Genomic DNA, 24,010 nt, shown 5'->3' with positions numbered 1-24,010 from the left:
TACCTAGCAAATTACCCCCTTTTGTATCCAAAACTATTAAAGTTCCTTCAAAATTGGGTATTTTATCTCTTTGATTCCAATTAGTTTTTTGGCCACTAACTCTGTGAGACGCTCTGCCTACTTAAATCCTCTAGGCCAGGTTTGGATATCTGATCTATAGTATGTTAGGCACTGGTTCGGATCACCACTGTAAACATGAGCTCATGTAGGAGTTGGATTTGGGCCTCATTCCTTAGGAAAGAAGCCTGGCAGGACATAGGGGAAAGCATATCTTGCGCTCCGATTTCCAAGATCTTTAAAGAAATGGTCGGGAATCTGTACAGGCGCCGGACCCATACTGCGTATGTGCAGTACGGGTCCTGCGTGATCGCACACAGAGCGGCAGCAGACTGTCAGTGATTGACGATCTGCTACAGTTTGTAGGTGGGGAGGGGGCAGTGACTGGTAACAGAGGCGTGTCGCCACTGTTGGGAAGAGGATCTCCATCGGCTGACGGAGATTTCCTGGCCCCTTTGTTGTATCTGCGGCAGCCAGCTTGCGGGAGCCTATGGGTCACTCAGCCGGCCAATGGGATTGCAGATTATCTGATGCTGCATCCTTGGACGCAGCTCGGATAAGTAGTGCATGCAGGAGGTGTGGCGCCTCCTGCTGCATTACCATATTACAGCTATCGGAGCTGCTAACATGTTAGCAGCTGCGATAGCTACTGCGTTCTCTGCTGAATCAACCCCAAGGTGTACGACCGGTGGTGCAGACAGACTGCAGAAATGTTACTAAACAGATCCTACCTACTAGAGACAGTGTGATCAGTGGTAACTAGAGTCTATTCTAGCACCCTGCACCTGTCACAACCCGTGCAGTTCCACTTTCCTTGCTGGGGTGTCACTCTGGTGCTTCTAAGCACACAGTGGTCTGTATCTCATTAGTTTGTTGCATCAGCGGAGTGTGCTAGAAGCACCAGAGCAGAGTGTGCCACCCCAGACACGAATGAGGAACTGCACAGGTTGAGACAGGTTCAGGGTGCTAGAGTAAACACTGGGGCATACACACTAACGATATAGTCAATGGAGCATATAGTTTAGTGTTTGGCCTTGATCCAGGGGCAGAACTATGGGAGACAATGGAGGCGTCTGCCGCCGGGCTCCAGCACTGAAGGGGCACCGCCTCCATTGTCAACAACATATTCACCCCACTTAGGGCTGTAACTATGTACCCGGAGTGCACCACGACAGCTGCCCAATACATGGCACCCTTTCCCGGGACCTGATAAGCCATCATACACTAGTGGAGAACTCCATGTCAGACCATCAGCTGCTACCTTTGTCTATCTATAGCTTTGTCTGCATGAGAGTTGCTACATTACAGTGTCAGCAGCTGTAACAGGGGGGCACCAAATCATAACTTGCCTCCGGGCGTCTGGGATGAACTTACCTTGATCTCCCAGGCTCCCCCGGGCAAATGGAGCATACACACTGATCAATATCGTTCAGCGACATCACCCTGCACTTCCCCGAACATGCAGTTCCTGACAATATTGTATGTTCGGACGACAACAGACATCGTGGATGACACTAAGAAAATTGTATAGATTGTTCACAGCGCAGGAACTCAGTGCCTCCAATGTAATTGATAAAATATATTTATTAGTGATAGAAATATTATATTAAAATAACCATATAGATGCGATATAAAACAAATGAAAGATCAAAACCAAAAAACAATGCTGTATAGACAATAAGTACTTGCATGCATTAATGTAAAATTGAATCAATGGATATAATCCGGGTGAGCTGGAGAAAACATGCTTTCTGCCCTCACTAGAGGTCTCCTAGGGTGCTTGTCCCGGAATGACTTAGTATCCCAATATGTGGATAAATCAGATGTGTAGCGCTAGCAACTGAATGCGCAATGGGAGAGTCCTATAGATGGATCAAAGAGGGCTCTCACCTAAGTGTGAATTTATGTCCTGCAGCGTCCCTGATCTCCAAGGAATGAGGTGGATGCCGCGTGTATCTCCAGCTGACCAGCCGATGCTGGTAGCGAGTAACACCGGTGTTACTGGGATACTAAGTCATTCCGGGACAAGCACCCTAGGAGACCTCTAGTGAGGGCAGAAAGCATTTTTTCTCCAGCTCACCCAGATTATATCCATTGATTCAATTTTACATTAATGCAAGTACTTATTGTCTATACAGCATTGTTTTTTGGTTTTGATCTTTCATTTGTTTTATATCGCATCTATATGGTTATTTTAATATAATATTTCTATCACTAATAAATATATTTTATCAATTACATTGGAGGCACTGAGTTCCTGCGCTGTGAACAATCTATACAATTTTCTTAAGTTCAGTGGACTTCTTTGGGAATTTTGACAACTCCCCACAGCTGCAGGACTGGTACCTCATTTATTTAGTCAATTCAACATTAGCGCCTGTATATAGGGATTTTTCTTGCTATCGTGGATGACCCGCTGGAGCGCGCTTAGTCTATCGTTTTGAGCATACACACTGGACGATATGAACTATGGGCCCGATTCAGACCCACTCGCGAGCGGCTGTCCGCTCGCAAGTGGGTCGATGTTATGGACTGAGCATGCGCACGACGGAGGGAGCTCCGTCGTGCGCATGCGCCAGACGCGACGAGCGAAGGAAAGTCCTTCGCTCGTTGTGTCCGATCAAAGGGGGCGTGCTGTCAATGTTGATTGACAGCACGCCCCCTTTGGTGGGCGTGCCGGGGGCGTGCCTCCCTGACGGGGGCGTTCCCATGGGAACGCCTCCCGTCAGAAGCCGGCCCACTGACATCACTAGTGATGTCAGTGGGAGTGATTTTGGCTCTGATAGAGCCAAAATCACTCCGGAGCTTGCGGTTGAAAACCTCAACCGCAGGCTCCGGCTCGCAATTTCGATGGTCGCGATGGTCTCGACCATCGCGACCATCACAATGCATGCTGTGACCCACAGCTATACGAGCGTCCAGGAGGACGCTCCATGAAAATGGAGGCCAGCCCTCATTCAGAGCGTGCGCTCTGCTCAGAGCGTATGGCTCTGAATGAGGGCCTATATTGTTATAGTCTAGTGTGTATTCCCCTTTAACTTACTTCATATTGGTGGACTTTCCATAAGATCTTTTTTTTTTTTATCATCAATACTTTTTATTAAAGTTTAGTTACAATAACAATATGGAAAGGGAGGAATACAGAAAAAAAAGATACACAAAACAAAAAACAAACACAGGGATGGGAGGAGGAATCAGACAATACCGTTAATATAATGGATATCTTGGTTACAATATATTTGAAAAAGAAAAAAATGTAACATATCCATAATACCTCATATAAAAACAGAATTAGACACCGCAGACAAAATTATAATATAACATAATAAAAATAATGGGACAGGCAGTGAGGTACTTATGCTGGGCATACACTGCCAGATAAAATGTCTGTCAGACCGACAGACATTTTATCTGGCAGCCTGCCAGCCGCAGATGTCCGCGGCATACACTGTGAGAAATTGTATTTTGTGCTATAGCTGCAATCAATATATGACCTAGAATGTACTTATCAGGGTTGGGCAGCTCTGGAGGATATATATGAAAAAAGGGCTATAGAAGGTGACTCCTGAACCTGTGTATTTAGAACTTTATATGCTAAAACAAATACCTCATGCCAAAGGCTACGGATGATTGGACAGTTCCAAAATACATGAAAGATATCTCCCTGCTCCGAACAGTTCCGCCAACAAAATTTTGATTGGGAGGGCCATATCTTGTGAAGCTTTTCAGGTGTAAAATATAATCTATGTAATAGCTAAAATTGCATCTCTAAATGATTAGAACATCCAGAAAACCTGTGGGCTGTTAGATATATTTCTTCCCATTGTTGAACAGTGAATACAATTTGTAAATCTGTTTCCCACCGTAGTTGTGCAGAAGATTTTGTGAGGGTCTTGTCCTCTATATATAGGGAGTACCAAAATCTGATAGCTCCTCTAGCATTGCCTGATGATATTTTGGCTAAGATAGTAGAGGGAGGTAAAGCCAAAGAGCCCGTGATTCGAAACACGTCAGAGACCCAATGACCGATACGTAAATAAGTAAAAAATTCCACTTGAGGGAAGATTATACTGAGTTTGTAAATACGAAAAGGGACATATACAATTATTACTCAATACTTCGGCCATTGTATTTATACCTCTGGAGCGCCAATTTGAAATACGCAAGTCAGGAATTAAACGAGAAACGGCCAAGAGAGATATTACAGGTGGGTAGAATCATACATCGAGAGACACCTATAATAGAGTCCCATTCGGCAAGAGAATCCAGTATCGTTTTAGGGGAGTCTGGTGAAGATGGGCGAAATTGTTTAGGGGTCCAAATCAGTTCTGTTAAGGGGAAATGCGGGAACAGCGATCTTTCCAAATCGACCCAAGGCTTTGAGCTGACAGGCAGAGCCCAGTCACTGATCTGGGCTACCAAACATGCGTGGTGATATGCCAAGAGGTCAGGGACCTCTAAGCTGCCTCGGCTTCTATGCTGCGTTATTCGGCTGTAGGCAATTCGTGGCGTTTTACCCCTCCATATATACTGCAAAATAAGTCTATGTGTTTGAGCTATAAAGCGCTGTGGTATCAAATAGGGAATTGTGCGTAACAGATACATTAGCTTGGGTAGAACCATCATTTTGAAAGCTGCCAATCTGCCCAGCCAGGAGACTTCAAAACTCAACCAATATTTAAGAAGATCCGCAACATGTAATATAATAGGAGAAAAAATATGAGATATGGTAAGAACTTACCTTTGTTATCTCTATTTCTACGAAGTCCATAGCGTTCCACAGGATACCTTGGGGGTATAGGTGATGACGTCAGGCATCGGGCACCATAGAGTGAAGCTTTCAGTCCTCCCAGGATGCACTAGGGTCCCCCTCCTATACCCCGCCCCCAAGGCATCTCAGTTACGTACCAAGCCATAGGCCGGAGGAGGAGAAGGAAGAGAGAGAAGAAAGATCTGGACACACACAAGAATCACATTCTCACCAGAGGGAGACGGAAAAACCGGTGACCAGAGTAAAGCCCATCTGCAGCACAGATGCGACAGGGCGGGAGTCCTGTGGTACCCTATGGACATCGTAGAAATAGGAGATATGATAAGAACTTACCTTTGTTATCTCTATTTTCTACATCAGGGTCCATAGGGTATCCACAGGATAGCTTGGGGATGTCCCAAAGCAGTATCCTTTAAGGGTGGGGACGCTCCTGTGCTGAAAGGAGAACCCGCCGCCCGAAGGAAGCATCCTGAGAGGCAAAGGTGTCAAACGCGTAATACCTCACAAAGGTATGGACTGAGGACCATGTGGCAGCCTTGCAGATCTGGACTGCAGAGGCACCACGTCGAGCAGCCCACGAAGGACCCACAGACCTAGTGGAATGAGCCCTCACAGAGGAAGGAACCGGAAGGCCTTCATGAAGATAAGCTTCTGAAATGGCCATACGAATCCAGCCTGCCAAAGTCTGCTTTGAAGCAGGCCAACCCTTTTTACGGAAGCCATAGAGGACAAACAAAGCGTCCGACTTCCTAAACGAAGAAGTGCGGTCAACATAAATCCTTAAGGCCCGCACAACATCCAAAGTGGCCTCACCCACTGAAAGATCAGGTGAGTTAAAAGCCGGCACAACGATTTCCTCGTTGATGTGAAAACTGGAAACAACTTCAGGAAGGAAACCAGGACGAGTGCGCAGCACCGCTCTGTTCCTATGAAAAATCAGAAAAGGGGGTCTACAGTAGAGAGCCCCTAAGTCAAAAACCCGTCTGGCCGAAGCAATGGCCAGAAGGAAAATAGTTTCAGCTGTCAGCCATTTGAGGTCCACTGAGCCCAGTGGTTCAAACGGCGGTCCCTGGAGAGCCCTCAGGACCACAGCTAAATCCCAAGGCGCCACCGGTGGAACAAAAGGTGGCTGAATTCTGAGAACACCTTGCATAAAAGGTGCACACATCAGGGATTGCAGCAATCCTACGATGGAACCAGACGGACAAGGCAGACACCTGCACCTTCAGAGACGCAAGGCGAAGCCCATGGTCCAGTCCCGCCTGTAGGAAAGCTAATACTCTAGACAGACGGAACTCCCGAGAAGCATAACCTCTCGGCCGACACCACTGGAAGAACGTATGCCACACACGATGGTATATTCTTGCAGAGGATGGTTTCTGAGCCCTTAGCATTGTTTGCACTACAGAGCTGGAAAACCCCCTGGACTTTAGCATGACCGTTTGAACAGCCACGCCGTCAAAGACAGCCGAGTCAGGTCCGGGTGAAGACAAGGACCCTGTGACAGGAGGTCCAGACGTATCGGCAACCGCAGGAGAATGTCCATGGACAGTCCCTGGAGGTCTGAGAACCAGTGCCTCCGAGGCCACGCGGGAGCCATCAACAGGAGCGTCCCTCCTTCCTGTTTGAATTTCCGGATTACCCGTGGAAGAAGGGAAAACGGAGGAAACAGATAAGCAAACCGGAACGTCCACCGGACGGACAGAGCATCCAACAGAAAAGCCTTTTCGTCTCTTGTGCGAGACCCGTACACAGGTAAATTGTAGTTGTGCCGTGACGCCATGAGGTCGATCTCTGGAAGACCCCACCTGTCCACCAGAAGTTGAAAGACGTCCTGATGCAGAGACCATTCCCCCGGATGAACATCCTGGCGACTGAGAAAGTCCGCCTCCCAGTTTAGGACTCCCGGGATGAAGACTGCTGATATGGCCGGGAGATTGCACTCCGCCCAAACCAGGATTCGGGACACCTCTACGAGAGCCGCCCGACTTCGGGTTCCTCCTTGCCGATTTATGTAGGCCACGGTGGTAGCGTTGTCCGACTGGACCTGCACTGGGTGACCTTGGAGAACCCGATGTGCCTGCTGGAGAGCATTGAATACCGCACGGAGCTCCAAGATGTTTATTGGAAGCTCTGTTTCCGCCCGAGTCCACCTGCCCTGGAACAAGTGTGGACCAGTGACTGCTCCCCAGCCTCGCAGACTGGCGTCCGTTGTCAACAGGACCCAATTCGCCACCCAGAACGGACGACCCCTGTTGAGATGGGTCGTCTGCAACCACCAGGCTAGGGACAGGCGAACCTCCGGAGTGAGCACCATCGTCTGGGATTTTAGACTCTGAGGCAGTCCATTCCATTTGGACAGGATCAATTGCTGCAGAGGTCTGGAGTGAAACTGGGCATATTCCACCATGTCGAATACCGACACCATGGAGCCCAGTAACAGAGACACATGGCGATTCTGCAGACAACTGCGCACCCTCAACTGCAAGGCAGAGATCTTTTCCCCCCGTCACAAAGATCCTTTGCTGACCGGAGTCCAATAAGGCTCCGAGGTGCAGAATCCTCTGAGACGGGATCAGGGTGGACTTCTGCCAGTTTATCAACCAGCCGTGCCGTTGCAGTACCGCAATGGTCAGGTCCAAGTGGCGTAGAAGGAGCTCTGGAGATCCTGCCACCAACAGAAGGTCGTCCAAGTACGGTAACATGTGCGGACTCCCTGCAGCCGCAGGGAAGCCGCCATGACCGCCATCACCTTGGTGAATACATGTGGTGCTGTCGCCAGCCCAAAAGGTAACGCCCGGAACTGAAAGTGGTCGTTACGGAATGCAAACCTGAGGAACTGTTGATGGCGTAAAAGAATAGGGACATGCAGGTAAGCGTCCTGTATGTCCAACGACACCATGTAATCCCCAGGTTCCAGCGCCAGAATGATGGACCGTAGGGTCTCCATCCGAAACCTCGGCACCCGCAAAGACTTGTTGAGTGCTTTGAGGTTGAGGATTGGACGATACGACCCATTGGGTTTCTGCACCAAAAACAGATTGGAATAGAAACCCTGGCCCCTCTGGGAGAATGGAACAGGCACTATAACTCCAGCCTGGAGCATAGTGTGCAAAACCTTCCGCAGTTCCACGGCTTTGTTCCGGTCTGATGGAAGACCTGTGGTGAAGAATCGAGACGGGGGCCTGTGCCGAAAGGAGAGGGCGTACCTCTGAGAAACCACCTCGAGAACCCAAGTGTCTGTTGTGTAACCGACCAACACTGGGCGAACTACAGCAGACGGCCTCCCACTTTGGGATCCCCCAAAGGGAGGCCCGGACCGTCAGAACGCAGGCTTGTCATCGGGCTTAGGGGCCGGACGTCTGGTACTCCACGACGTACCTGAACCGGAAGGAACCGCAGCAGACGGGACATGCCGATTTGGCTGCCGCCAGCGTGGCTACGATTTTGTCCAGATCCGGACCAAAGAGGACTTCTCCATTGAAAGGCAAAGCTTCCAAGCTCTTCTTGGAATCAGCGTCCGCCTTCCAAGAAAGATTGCAACCATAAGGTGCGACGAGCAGCGACAGCCGCCGAAGAAATCCGAGACGCCAGGGTACTGATATCCAAGGCCGCCTCATTGATATAAGTGGCCAAGTCCGGGAGATTGCCTATCAACTCGGTCTGTTCAGCCGAACAGTCGGAATCGAAAGACGACTCCAAATTATCAGCCTAGCGCTCCATAGCTCTGGCTACCCAACAAATGGCCATAGCCGGCCTAGCTGCCCCCCCCCCCCCCCCCCGCAAGGGAATAAACGGACTTTAGGCAAAGCTCTACCTTACGGTCCGTAGCATCCTTCAAGGAAGACATGGAGGGCATGGGCAATGTGGCACTGAGGACTAGGCGTGTCACATGAGAATCCACCTGTGGAGGGGATTCCCACTTAGAAAAATAATTATCCGCAAATGGATAAGCCACCGCCAAGCGCCTCTGAGGCTGATACAGTTTGCCAGGATGTTTCCACGCCTCCTCTAAATGGTCTACTAACTGACCCGAAAGAGGAAACACTGTGGCGTCACCCTTAATATCCTTAAAAAAGGCATATTTAGATTTTGACACCGGAGGATTTTCATCCTCAATCACTAAAGCTGTGCGGACTGCCCGAATAAGTCCAGGAATATAAACCTTGGACCTAGCGTCCGACTCTTTAGTACGGAGAGGTTCCTGTCCGAAAGATCCAGAATCTCCCCATCATCAATCGTCACGTCGTCATCCTCATAAGGAGCGGACAGAGACGCCACCGACCGCTTATGTGGCCTCAACACAGACTCCCCTTGTAACACGTCCGACAAGTGCTGTACAGAACTTGTCAGAGAATTAACCCACGTAGGCTCCTGAGAGACTTGGGGAGGGGAAATAGGGAGACTGAGCGGTACCATCAATTGTCTCGGGAAACCCTGCATGGGTGACGACACCACCGTCTGCTGGGACAAACCCATCTGCGAGAACGCAGGCTGCGGAGCTAACTGGCCCACGAGGGTTGTAATCGCTTTGGCGAAACAAGCCCAGGGCGGCTCCTGTACCGGGGCCGTGACAGTAATTGGCCGCGCCAATAAATAACACTGCCGACATAGCTCCTCCGCGCTACCTTCCCCCTCCGCTATAGGTACCTTGCACGTAGTACAAAAAAGTATGTGACCCCCTCTCACTGATACTCGTAGTATTGTGTGAGACCACCCTGCAATCACCGCACCGCAAGGGCTTTAGCAGAAAAAGATCAGGGACAGTGAAAAGGCTGACAGTAGAAAATGAAAGTACAGGCAGCAGCGCTAGCAGAAGTTACATACAATGCAAAGAAAATCAATTCCTGCACTAACAGCGCTGATAATCAACTACGCAGACACAGAGCCTGATAGGACACAGCGCTGCATACACAGACCTGAACCAAACGGAGGAGAGGTATGCCAGGGGACCCAGACCGCGATGCCACCGCTTCCAAGCTTCCAGCAGCGTTCACCATGCGCTTGTAAAGATGGCCACCGAGGAGCATAGAGGAGGCCGGCCTGGGGGAGGAGTGCTTCCACAGGGCCAGTCAGCACAGTGCAGAGAGGGCTGTGTGCAGCGGGGGAGGCGCCGGCTGTGCTACAGGGAAGGCGCGCTCCCCTGGCATGCAATTAACCCCTGGGACGCCGCAGCGCTACCGCTCAGCCGCGGTCCGCTGTCCCAGGGGGGTAGTGGAAGCGCAGGTTAGGTACCTGGCTCCACGCTGCAGCCAGTCCCCAGGGAGCCCCCTGCCTGGGGACTCTGGACCATATTTCAGCAGGGTCCCACCGCGGGACCCCGCTGCTTACCTGCTGCCCCCTTGGATCCGGCCATGGTCCCAAACATCTGGGGTCACCGCTAGCTGTGACCCCAGATGCTTACCAGCATCCCCGGATCGGTACCGGCGGGGATGTAGGGAAGACAGCATGGACGTCAGCACTGACTGTCCATGCTGTACTTTCAGATGTGCAACCACAGCTGCATTGAAGAAACTTCAGGGGCTATTCTTAGCCCCCCTCTAACAGGTGCATCCGACTCCGGCCAGGCACCAAACGAAACTGAGATGCCTTGGCTCGGGGACGGGGTATAGGAAGTGGACCCTAGTGCATCCTGGGAGGCTGAAAACTTAACTCTATGGTTCCCGATGCCTGACGTCATCACCTATACCCCCAAGGTATCCTGTGGATATCCTATGGACCCTGATGTAGAAATGAATCCCAACAATATTAGTAACATTATTTGGAATATGTATACCAAGGTATAAAATGGATTCTTTCTTCCACTGATATTTATACTCAATTTGAAGAAGTGCAAGCATCCTATTGGATAGATGGAAAGGTAATGCCTCAGTCTTGGTAGTGTTTAATTTATATAGAGATGCCCTGCTGTATTTATCTATAACCTCATGCAAAACCGGCAAAGAAGTCTCTGGGTTGGTAATAAATAATAAAACGTCGTCTGCAAATAAACATAGTTTGTGTGACGTGGAAGCTACAGTGATTCCTGGGAAACATGGCATGGCTCGAATAGAAGTGGCAAATGGCTCTATAGCTAACACATACATCAAAGGTGAGAGGGGGCAACCCTGTCTTGTACCGTTTGAAATAACAAATGGAGATTATAAAAAACCATTGCTCAAGACTTTGGCAGTCGGGTTACTACATAGAGCAGTTATTGACGAGAGTATTGCTCCCTGAAATCCGAATTTAGTTAGAGTAGATGTAAGAAATCCCCAATGTAGGCGATCAAACGCCTTTTCGGCGTCCAAAGAAAGCAGAAGCGCTTCCCGTTTTCTTTTAACGAACAATTCAGCTAGGTTAAAGACCCTACGGGTATTGTCCGAGGCTTGGCGGCCCCTAACAAAACCCACCTGGTCAGGATGTATTAGCTGTGGGACCAGTGGGGAAAGGAGATTGGCAATTATTTTAGAAAAAATCTTCACATCAGAGTTAAGCAGGGCAATTGGTCTGTAATTTTGACAGAAAGAGGGATCTTTCCCAGGCTTAGGGATAGTGATTATCCATGCTTCCAACATCTCAGTTGGAAAGGATCCTTGTTTAGTGGCTAAGTTATAAAGCGAAGTGAGAATAGGGGCAACCTCAAGTGAAAAATGTTTATAAAAGGAGTTGGAAAATCCATCCGGGCCGGGTGATTTACCCAGAGGGAGGGTCTTAATAACATCAACAATCTCACTCTCTGACCAAGGTGCATTTAGGGACTCCAGCTCGTCTGCCTTCAATTTGGGTAGATGTAACTTTTCCAAAAACAAGGAAATAAGGTTGTTGGTGGGTTGAGGAGGGTTAGAATCGTTATGTAAAATATACAGTTTTTCATAATATTTAGCAAATGCCTCAGCAATGGACGAGGGATTAAGCAATCTCTGTCCATCTGGTGTAGTGATACCTTTAATTCTTTTTCTCGTTTGGCGTAAGCGTAATTTACGTGCTAAGAATTTGCCAGCTTTGTTACCTAATGTATAAAATTTCTGTTGTAATTTAGACAAGGTGCTTTTCATATGTTCCATAAACAATTTTTGGAGATGGTTTCTGATTGACACCAACTCTCTTTTAAGGAGACGCGATGGGCGAGCTCGATTTAAGGAGTCTACTTGTGTCAGGCGGGTTTCCAAGTCAGTTTGTTGTTGTAGGTATTTCTTACGGAGTCTAGAACCCGTCTGAATAGCAACTCCTCTAAGGACTGCCTTTAGAGCACACCAGTAAATAGTTATAGATGTGTCCTCTGGGGAGTTAGTAGCCTTATATGCTGAGAAAGCATTCAATAGAGGAGTGGCTGCTTTGGGTGTGTGTAGCAGATATTCCGGGAATCTCCATGGTCTAGGGGGAAATCTCGCAATTCCAAGAACAGGTCACAGCTACGTGGTCAGACCAAACTACAGGGACAATTTTGGACTGTCTAGTGTTGTAAAGTCCATTTGTCTAAAAGAATCAGGTCTATCCGAGAATATGAATTATGAACATGTGAGAAAATATAATTATATATATATGTCTCTCACCCTTGGGGAGTGAATTCGCCACACGTCATACTCTCTCAGTAAACTGCTCAGCGTTGAGGATGAGTCGGTGTAAGTTCTAGGGGTACCCCCTACATTTGACTTGTCTACTTTAATATCTGGTACTAGGTTGAAGTCGCCCATGATCACTACACTACCCTTTTGGACTCCACGAAGAGCCTCTAACATCTTTTTAAAAAAAGGAATTTGTCTCGTATTAGGAGCATAAAGGAAGACTAAAGTAATTTCTCTATCATCTAGTTTTCCCACTAATATCAGATATCTGCCATCTCTATCTGCAATCTTACAGGATAATTGGAATCGTAATGAGCAATGGAACATAATAGCCACTCCATTGCGCTTAAAAGGACCGTTAGCGTAATAAGTTACTGGGTATCTAGCATCTTTAATCACCGGGGGTGCCAATGAAGAGAAATGTGTCTCTTGAAGAGCCACCACTTTCGCCTTTTCCCTATGAAAAGTAGCCAGTGCTAAACGTCTCTTATTAGGGGAATTGAGACCATGGGTATTTAATGAGTAAAATGTAACCATTTGGGGTTAGAAAAGGCCTCTCTGTTGAATAGAACTTATATGACAGCATATCTAGATTCCTAGGGATTTATAAAAAAAGGAAAAGAAAAGGGAGATGGAAAAAACAAAAAAACACTCAGGAAAACATACATTAAAGGGGAATTAACTGAATTAGCTAAAAAATCGGGGCCAGAATGTTTGCCGCAAGGAAAAAGTGTAGGCAAAACAAAAAACATCGGGGAAAAGTGGCCTAGCATGAAAGCCACTCACCCATGCAGCTACTTAGAAAATATATATATATTTTTTTCTCATAAGATCTGTTTTGTGACAAAATACACAGACTCCATAACTAGATGATGGACCCTTGAGTACTTTGTTACCCACATGAAAAATCTGTTTAGGCATTCAATAATACTTCTCTCACATTATCAGCCACCAATTCTTATTCATAACAGCTCTTATTCCAATTTCAGAGAATCTACTATCCTTGTCCCAAGCATTACCACCTGGAGATGCTCATTGAATACCTCACCCCTCTAAACTTGAGGCTTAATTCAGAGATTTACACAAGGCTTTGGACACCTTAGCATATTTTTGCAATTGCGGTCAGTGAGAGATCTCAGCTGCGATTGCATTAGTGTAAATCTCTGAATTAGGCCCTTACACCGCAAATGTTATTGTTTGTATATTTTTAAGTTTTCATTACAAAAATGGCCCATGTAATTCTTCCATCTACTTTTTGTGCTCTACAATATTTCCCATATTTACATATGACCTGTTGGCTGCTATGGGTACCAATTCCTTTTCTACATCTGTAGAACAGTTTTCATAAAATGGCCACAAATCTGTATGAATAGCAGTAATGAAATTTGTGTTGGACAAATCCTTGTACAGATTTCCATATAATAGAAAAAAATATTTGTAATCTGGATTGTCCCTTATTTACCGGCCACTTTGTGATGCTTGAAAAAGACAATGATGGGTGTGTGGTATACATTACCAGATCTATACTAAATGGTTTTCAGCCAATGCACCTAGAAATATACGGATATTGCCACATTGACTGAACAGATGTTTCAGGCTAAGAGAAACCGTAATAAAACATATACAAACCTGAAACTCTGGAATAGTCATTTCAAACACCTTGCTTCTGACCTGTCCAGAATAGTCTGCTAACTTCATTGCCACAGTGACATAAGGATGGTTTAGGGACCTGCAGCTGTCTGAACTGACCGCCATTCCAATTTTCCACTGAAAATCAACAAGCTGTGCAAAATAAATAAATAATTAAAATTACAGTGACAGGCTCTCTCAATAATTATGAAGTCATATAGGGAACACATGCATACAGTAGGATAGGGGTTAATAACAGGTGTGCCCAAAATGTCTATTATTATGATTTTACATATAAAAAACAAACACGAGTATTTGACGTTGTCAAGGTAACAGGACTTGGCTTTCAATTATTGTTAACCTCATATGCTAAAGAACAAAATAGTGAGAACTAGAGGTTGTATTCAATGGGCGCACATAGGAAAAAAAAAATGTTTTTTATTCTAAGATAAAAGATAACTTTTATTCTTGTTGTTATAAAATTATCCCATATTATGGGGTACACACTTAAAATAATTACACAGATCAACAAACTCAAGTGCAAAAAGTAAGAAAATGCGCAAAGAACATTAAAAAGCTAGGTCCACCACTCAGTCCCCTATAATATTTGTCAGTCCTGCAACCAGATAGTGTGGATCTATAGATAGCAGGTGATATGCTAATGCAAGTATATGTATTTATTTATTTATTAACAGTTTCTTATATAGCGCAGCATATTCCGTTGCGCTTTACAATTGGAAACATTGATAGAACAAAACAGGGTAATAACAGACAGACATAGAGGTAAGAGGGCCCTGCTTGCAAGCTTACAATCTATAGGGAAATAGGCATTGATACACAAGGATAGGTGCTATATATTGCAATTTGGTCCGGCCAGAATGCAGAGTTTCTTGGTGGGCTGCATGATCCAGTCACACAGGAATGTCGGCAAAATGTCAGGAGTATGTGAAAGAAAGACAATATGTGAGGTTATGTGTGGACTGTGAGAGGGGATGTGATAAGACATGGAAGCTATGAAGGTTATGTGGTCGGTTCTGGAATCTGATAAGCTTGTCTGAAGAGGTGAGTTTTCAGGGAACGCTTGAAGGATTGAAGAGTAGAGGTAAGTCTTATTGTGTGTGGTAAGGCATTCCATAGAGTGGGTGCAGCCCGAAGAAAGTCCTGTAACCGTAAATGGGAGCAAGTAATGCGCGGGGATGAGAGACGCAGATCTTGTGCTGAGCGGAGAGGTCGGGTTGGGAGATATTTTGAGATGAGTGAAGAGATGTATGTTGGTGTAATTCGGTTAATGGCCTTATGTGTAAGTAACAGTATTTTGTATTGAATACGGTAGAAAACCGGCAACCAATGGAGGGACTGACAGAGCGGGGCAGCAGACGATGAACGTTTGGCAAGGAAGATAAGCCTTGCAGCTGCATTCATAATGGATTGTAATGGTGATAGCCTGTTTTTGGGAAGACCAGTAAGGAGAATATTTCCCGCATTGACTATTGCAATAATGAGTGCATGGATTACAGTTTTTGCAGTGTCTTGTGTGAGATATGGTCGAATTTTGTATATGTTTTTTAGATGTATGTAACATGATTTTGAGACAGATTGAATGTGGGGAACAAAGGACAGTTCAGAATCAAGGATGACACCAAGGCAGCGAGCTTGTGGGGTGGGGTGGATTGTTGAGTTATCAACAGTGATAAAGAGATCAGATTGGTAACTGTTATTGGCCGGTGGAAATATAATTAATTCTGTTTTAGAAATATTAAGTTTCAGGTAGCGAGATGACATCCAAGATGAAATGGCAGAAATACATTCAGTGACACGGACCAATACAGATGGTGATAAATCTGGAGAGGATAGGTAGATTTGAGTATCATCCGCATACAGATGGTACTGAAATCCAAAAGAGCGGATTAGTTTGCCAAGAGAGGTGGTATAGATTGAGAATAGCAAAGGACCTAAGACAGAGCCTTGCGGTACTCCAACTGATAGAGGTAGCGAAGAGGAGGCAGAATCAGAAAAACGAACAGAAAAAGAGCGATCAGATAGGTAGGAAGAGAACCAAGAAAGGGCTGTGTTCTTAAGACCTAGGGATTGTAATGTTTGTACGAGAAGAGAGTGGTCAACAGTGTCAAAAGCAGCAGAGAGATCTAGAAGAATTAGAAGTGAGTAATGGCCTTTAGCCTTGGCAGTGACCAAATCATTTACTACCTTAGTCAGTGCTGTCTCTGTGGAGTGCTGGGAACGGAAGCCAGACTGAAGTGGGTCCAATAAGTTGTGGGTGTTATGAAAGTGTGTGAGGCGGGTGTAGACAAGTCTCTCCAGTAGCTTGGAGGGGCATGGGAGCTGGGAGATAGGACGGTAATTAGAGAGAGAGTGTTAGGGTCAGAATTTAGTTTTTTCAGAATGGGAGTAATCACTGCATGCTTGAACAGTGATGGAAAGATGCCAGTAGAAAGAGAGAGATTACAGATTTTAGTTAGGGTTGGGATGAGCACAGGAGACAGAGCTTTACTAATTTGTGAGGGTGTAGGATCTAGAGGAGAGGTAATAGAGTAGGAGGATGAGAAGAGTGTAGATACTTCATCTTCATTTGTGGGGTCAAATGAAGAGAATGTGCCAGAGGGTTCAGGTAGGGAATTGAGTAGGTCAATAGCTGAGGAAGAGAATAACATTTCATTTCGGATATTATCAATCTTGTCCTTGAAATAGGAAGCAAGATCTTGTGCACAGATAGTAGCAGGTGGCTTGGGTGAGGGAGGGGTAAGAAGCAGTTTAAATGTATTAAAAAGTCGCTTGGGGTTAGAGGCTTGAGCAGAGATAAGAGATTGGAAATATATTTGCTTGGCAGTGTCCAGAGCAGTACGATAAGAGTTGTAGATAGACTTATATGTGAGGAAGTCACTTGGAGTGCGAGACTTTCGCCACTGACGTTCTACTTTACGTGAGAGTTTTTGTAGATGCCTTATTAAGTTAGAATGCCACGGTTGACGTCTGAGTCTACGCGGAGTGTGATGGGTAGCTGGAGCTACTTCATCGAGGGCTTTTACTAGAATCTGGTTTAGGTGTGATGCAGCAGTCTCAGGAGAAGTGAGTGCAGAAATTGGTGAGAGTCGTTGTTGTAGAGAGGTAGATAGTTGTTGAAAGTTAATCACATTAATATTTCTGCGGGTTTTAGGAGGTTTGGTTGATTTCACGGATATTGAGGTTGATGTAATGGAGGAAAGTGTGCAGGTGATAAGATTGTGATCTGAGAGAGGGAAAGGAGCATTAGTGAAATCAGAAACTGAGCATAATCTGGTAAATACAAGATCAAGGCAGTGGCCCTCCTTATGAGTAGAGGAGTCAGTCCATTGGGAGAGGCCAAGAGAGGCGGTTAGAGAGAGTAGTTTGGAGGCATGAGGAGATTGTGGACTGTCAATGGGGATATTGAAATCACCCATAATGATGGTGGAGATGGATAGGAAGTGAGGGAGCCAGGCTGAAAAATGTTCCAGAAATTGTTGCGGTGGCCCAGGCGGGCGATAGATAACAGCAACTCGCAGAGAGAAAGGGGTGAAAGTCCTGATAGAATGTACTTCAAATGATGTAAATGTGAGTGAAGGTACCTGTGGGAGAACTGTGAATGTGAAAGATTGGGAGAGTAATATTCCTACCCCACCTCCTTTACAATTACTAGGCCTGGATGTGTGTGAGAAGTGTAGGTTACCATGTGAAAGTGCAGCAGGGGAGACAGTGTCTGATTGTGTAAGCCATGTTTCTGTTATTGCCAGAAGGTTGAGGTTAGTTGAAATAAAGAGGTCATGGATGGATGTTAGTTTGTTGCAGACAGAGCGTGCATTCCATAAGGCACATTTTAGTGACTTGGATGGTGAAGGGAGGCACGCAATGTTTATGAGGTTAGCTGGATTTATAGTTCGTTGTGGGTGTGGCATGTGGGTTGGTCCTGGATTTGGAGATATGTCACCAGCTAATAGAAGCAACAGGAGCGAGATATAAATATATTTGTTGGATTTGTCTGAATGTTTGTTATGGCGAGAGATTGTGGTTGTTATTGTCAATGTGTTTAGATAAGTTAAAAGCTCATATGTGTTTGTAAGAGAAGAGGAAAGTAATGAGGCAGCAATATGTACAGAAGGATGAGCTGCAGGGAGAGTAAAGGATGTAGTAGTCTTAGAGATGATTCCATGGAGTGAGATCATTAATAGAAGTTTCTGATACATTTTTGCAATACATTCATAAATGTACAACACACAAACTACTGGTAAGGAATGATATTGTTATTACCTTGTCGTAGATGTTGTTCAATGTTTGTTCATATGTAACCACTATACAAGGATATTCATGGATCCAAACAAATCAATTAATACGCCTGTTATTGGCGTGTATAATACATTCTATGCAGATGGAGAACTGATATTCAAATACATGGCACAATTAAATTATCTACTTAGCCGATGACCCAACATATTATATTATAGATATTTCATCAATGTAAAATAGGTTAATAAATTGCACTTCCTCGGTGTTAACTAAATAATCACTTAATGATACGGATTCAGTAATATTATAGTATATTCCAATTACTGCGTAATATTGTTATTACATCTTCCTGGTATATGGTACTCCAAGACTAGCCTATTAGAAATGGATAGTAACAGTATTATTTAAAACTGTTACCATTGATCAATAGCCAATATGATGTTAAAGATGAGTCACATCAATTATAGAATTAATCTTCTACAATCCACAAAGCTTTATTTCATCATGTCAGATAATTAAATGTTGTAACCTTAGTGTAACAATAATTATGGTTGATATTATGTTTATTCAGAATTGAAGTAGCAGAATGTATCCTCTCATAGTGTAACAATTAACATTCAACTAGGATTAAAAAATCCTCAAACAGTATCTATGCAAGTGGTGCAGCCATGTTTTCCACCTTATGATATGTAGGTACAACAGATAGTGATTATTTATATACTGCCATCTAGTGATAGAATATCAGTAATCATTGTATATGTCAGTCAGGGACTGTTCAGTGTGTAATTCAAACTCCATCACACAGAGCTGCCTATGAGTAAGGTAGTTGTTCACGGTTTAATGCTCTCAGTCTACTATATCATTTGCAACTCATGTTGCCACACTTAATATCTCATAGTTTCACTATTAAATTGGTTGCAGAGCAAATAAGAATACACTTCAATAGAGCATGTGGTGGACCAGCTAATACGCCTTATTGGCGTAAGAGCTGGTCCACCACATGCTCTATTGAAGTGTATTCTTACTTAACACCGAGGAAGTGCAGTTTATTAACATATTTGACATTGATGAAATACCCATAATATGTTGGGTCATCGACTAAGTAGATAATTTAATTCTGCCATATATTTGAATATCAGTTCTCCATCTGGATGGAACGTAATATACACGCTAATAACAGGTGTGTTGATTGATTTATTTGGATCCATGAATATCCTTTTCCTGTTGTATAGTGGTTACATATACTTGCATTAGCATATCACCTGATATATATAGATCCACACTATTTGGTTGCAGCAGTGACAAATATTACAGGGGACTGAGTGGTGGACCTAGCTTTTTCATTTTCTTTGCACATTTTCTTACTTTTTGCACTTGAGTTTGTTGATATGTGTAATTATTTTAAGTTTGTACCTCTATATTTCACTGTGTGTACCCCATAATATGGAATAATTTTCTAATAAGAATAAACGTTATGTTTTATCTTAGAATAAAAATAATTGTTTTTTCTATGTGCGCCCATTTAATACAACCCCTAGTTCTTCCTTTTTTTCTATAAGATTTCAACCTGGTTGTGATAGGGCTGCACCCAAATACCGAATATCATTAGATTATAATGCACTGATGGGGTTCACTGTGTGAGTGATACATGCGGAGTGTGCAGATATAGATCTTTTCCTTTTTCAAGACACCTCATATGCTACATGGAGCAGGTAAATCGGACGGGAACTCTAAAATTCTAATTTAACCTTTTAATTTGTTTTTATAGATGAAAGTTGGATATCCATGCTTGTAAACCCCCTCTCCTGCAGTATTGGGGTGCCTGATGTAGTTGTAGGGACCAATTTGTACAGTTAGCTTCTATCAGCCCTATGTCTTGCCATATAATCACAAAACTCCACTGACATATAAAAGACCTGGGGACAATAGTTGGAAGTTACAAAGAGAATAGTGTCAGCATCCTGAAGATGAGTCATGACACCTGCTAGAAGTGTGCAGCAGTCTTCTCTGAATACTAGTAATATTTTTTGCCTATTGCAAAAAACACAAATAAAAGACCACTTTCGTACAATTCTGAATAGCAATGAAAGAGGTCTATTCTGTCTTCGTTGGCGGAATATGCACAGTAATGGTGCGTACACACTGGGCAATATTATTGAACGACTGCATGTATACGACATCGTAATCGCGCACTACAATGGCGTAAACGACCAGCGATGCGCGCTCCTGCTGGTCGTTTACAACATTGTCCATCGCCTGTACACGCAGGCCAATCTGCCGATAAACGACAGATTGGCCATGTTCAGGGTTGAGGGAGCCTACACTGAATGACTGATCGTTCAGTGTAGGCACTACAGGGGATCAGGAACGACTGTACGATTACAATGTTGTAATCGTACTGTCTTTCCTGATCGCCCAGTGTGTACGCACCTTTAGTCATACCTTTTATGGAATGCCTAGTACAACTATTTAAAATAGAGATTTCAAATTGTGTTTCTTTAGACAGGCCACAGTGAGGGGCTGTAGTTCTGTTTCAAGTGTACAATAAATAAACTCTGGTTTACTATGTGCACACAAGTGAGGTTATTGTAGGTATGTTACTGCACCAAATTGCATATGTATATAAAATATGGAGTAATTTCCCCTGGTCATAGAAATAGATGGATTTTTTAAGTTCTGATTACCCATCATAATATTTTATACATGTCACTTTCAGACTGTTGCACCTTTGAATGATCTTTTTTTCAGCCTCTTTTACAAAACAATGTGTGTAGTTATATTTCATACAAGGTAAAATATGTGTATTGGAATAATAAATTACTTGTGCGGCTGGTAACAGATCTCTGGTTGCTTCAGCCTCGGACAGCCTTTTACCCTCCTCATTCCACACATGACGAATAACTTGCAGGGTCTGCTTTGGGAGCTTGTAATGGCTGGAAACTGTGTTGATTAGTGCATCAGTGGATAGTCCTTGCTTTGCAGTTGTACTGTAATTCAGGAGAGCAAAAAAGTCTACACGTGTGCAATGCATTCTGTCATACACATATCCAAGCATTCCAAAGGAAAAACAAAATGAAAAAGGACAATTTGTACATTTTATGAAGTATGAATTTAGAGTGTGCTAGTCAGCCTTATGAGAAAATTCCATATCATTGTTGACAAAGATGCCGATATAGACCGGAATAGCAAAGTCACTCCACCCCTGCTAACCTCCAAAGACATTTGAATCATTCAGAAGGCTTAAGCTGGCTACCGTACAGAGATCGGGACATGGAGACTGAGAGACAAGACCATAGTCCAATTGTGACCAAGTATTTTGATCAGTTCCAGCATCAATGGCTTCTTGGAGTTAGGCACCTGTGTACACAGGCAGACAGTGCTCGTACACTGACCACATTTCCCAGCATGACTGAGGACACTATAGAATTTGACAGCATTATGTAGGCTTTGCAATTGTTTTTCGGCTATGCTTGAGACAAAAGCAAAACCCAAAACGGTCATGTGTGGTCATAATACTGTACAGTTCTAGAACCGGGCAGAATTCATTATACTTAAACACTTCAGTTATGTTAAGTCTAAGGCAGTTATATGTAATAATGATCAATGGTACAGATGTGTCCCCATACACTTATCCTTTTTGCGCCATATGGCATTTTCCACCCTGGTACGCATATAGGCCCTGATTCAGACCCGCTCGCTGCCGGAGGCAGATCGCAGGTCTGAAGGGCGTTTTTTTTGGGGGGGGGGACCGGCCTTCTGGCCGCTCGCTAAGCTGTAGGTGACCACCCACAGCTTTTGCGAGCAGCCAGGTGATGGTCGCAAGCCGGAAGCTCACTACTGACATCACTGGTGATGTCAGTAGGACCGCCCACAAACGGCAGGCGTTCCTTCAGGAACGCCTCAGTTTGTCCAGCCATCCCCCCCACCCCGCCTACAAAACGGGGCGAGCTGTCGATCAACATAGACAGCCATCCCGTTTGTAGCGAGCCCCGGAGCGAGTGAATTTCTCACTCGCAACTAGGCTCACGCATACGCACTGCCCGGCCATCTCTGCACATTTTAAATCTGCCCCACCTGCAGTGCAACATGGTTTCACCAAGATGATCAGTTCAGAGAGATCTCTCACTCTGGGCCTGATTCAGAGCCGGACGCTCTGACCAGAGCGCTCGCTCTGAATCAGGGCCTGGCTACCTAAAATTGGAGCGGCCTCCTGGCCGCTCGCATAGCTGTGGGTGACCACCCACAGCTTATGCGAGCAGCCAAAAAGATGGTCAAAACCATCGCGACCATCGGGCTTGCGACGAGACCCTTGTGGTAGGGTCTCGTCTGCCGCAAGCCCGGAGTGCCTTTGGCTCTATCAGAGCCAAAAACACTCCCACTGACATCACTAGTGATGTCAGTGGGGCCGGCCCCAGATGGTAGGCGTTCCCATGGGAATGCCTCCGTCTGGGCAGCCACGCCCCCGGCACGCAGACCAAAGGGGGCGTGCTGTCAATCACCATCGACACCCCCTTTGGTGCGAGACCCCAAGCGACGGGTCTCGCGCATGCGCACGACGGAGCAGCCTCCGTCGTGCGCATGCGCATTTGGGTAACATCGACCAGCTTGCGAGCGTACAGCGCTCGCGAGCGGGTCTGAATGAGACCCTCTATTCCCAAGTCTGAATCAGGCCCATAGTGTACTGATTCAGGTTGGAACAGAGGCCCTGATTCAGAGCCAGGCGCTCTGACAGAGCACTCGCTCTGAATCAGGGCCGTTTTTTTTTTTTTTTTTCTTTTTTAGAACGGCCTCCTGGCCGCTCGCATAGCTGTGGGTGACCACCCACAGCTATAGCGAGCGGCCAGGAAGATGGTCGCGATGGTCAAGACCATCGCGACCAACGGGCTTTCGACGAGAGCCCTTGTGGTAGGATCTCGTGGCCGCAAGCCCCAGAGAGAATTCGGCTCTAACAGAGCCGAAATCTCTCCCACTGACATCACTCGTGATGTCAGTGGGGCTGCCCCCAAACGGAGGCGTTCACATGGGAACGCCTCCGTTTGGGCAGCCACTCCCGGGCCCGCCCACCAAAGGGGGCGAGCTGTCACTCAACATCGACAGCTCGTCCCCTTTGTTGCGAGACCCGGAGCCACGGAGTGCCCGTCGCTATCCGGGTCTCGTGTATGCGTACGATGGAGCCGGCTCAGTCGTGCGCATGCGCACTGGCCCACCATCGACCCAGTTGCGAGCGCACAGCGCTTGCGACCGGGTCTGAAACAGAATTGCAAAGCTGCAATATAGTGTACTAGGGGGCTAATTCAAGTTCAAACGGAATTGCAGAACTGCATGCAGGCAGCTTTGCAATTCAGTCATTGTAAATATGCAAATGCAGAAGGAGGTGTCTGATACTCTTTGCTACATTTGTGATCTAAGCACTGCGACCAAGGTAGGCTGGGATCACCATTGCGACCATCTGTGGTTGATGGTCGCGATGGTTGACTGCGCCTCGCAGCCAGCCGAGTAAGCCTCAGCTTACTCAGGCTGGCCGGCTTGCGAGGCCAGGAAACAGCATCGATCGACCCAGTCCCTGGCCTTGCCACTCCTGAAAAACGGGGCGTCCCTGTTTCCGGGAATGGCAGCCGACCCTGCTCCTTAAATGCCTCTGCCTGGCAATCAGACAGAGGCACAGAACAGGCTGTGTGCAATCATACAGAACCCATTCTGCACACTCACAAAATGGGTCCTGCACACGCACAGATTCTTGATATTCGGG

At 45.7% G+C, this 24,010-nt stretch overlaps 1 protein-coding gene across 2 annotated transcripts in view; it reads right to left on the bottom strand.

Moving 5' to 3' along the window:
- Positions 1–24,010, bottom strand: part of COMMD6 (COMM domain containing 6) — a 37,345-nt gene that overhangs the window by 2,223 nt on the left and 11,112 nt on the right. For both annotated transcript variants that reach the window (XM_088459331.1, XM_088459330.1), the window contains 2 exons: positions 21,083–21,248; positions 14,005–14,157 (listed from right to left, as the gene is read on the bottom strand). In XM_088459331.1, coding sequence (XP_088315457.1) covers positions 14,005–14,157; positions 21,083–21,248 — 319 coding nt within the window. The remainder of the gene's footprint in view (positions 1–14,004; positions 14,158–21,082; positions 21,249–24,010) is intronic.

This window comes from Taudactylus pleione, unplaced genomic scaffold (assembly GCF_031769625.1).
Source record: "Taudactylus pleione unplaced genomic scaffold, aTauple2 ptg000041l, whole genome shotgun sequence".
In the NCBI taxonomy this organism is placed as follows: Eukaryota; Metazoa; Chordata; class Amphibia; order Anura; family Myobatrachidae; genus Taudactylus; species Taudactylus pleione.
The sequence above is the reverse complement of the archived record's forward strand: the minus strand, read 5'-3'. Positions and strand labels throughout refer to the sequence as shown.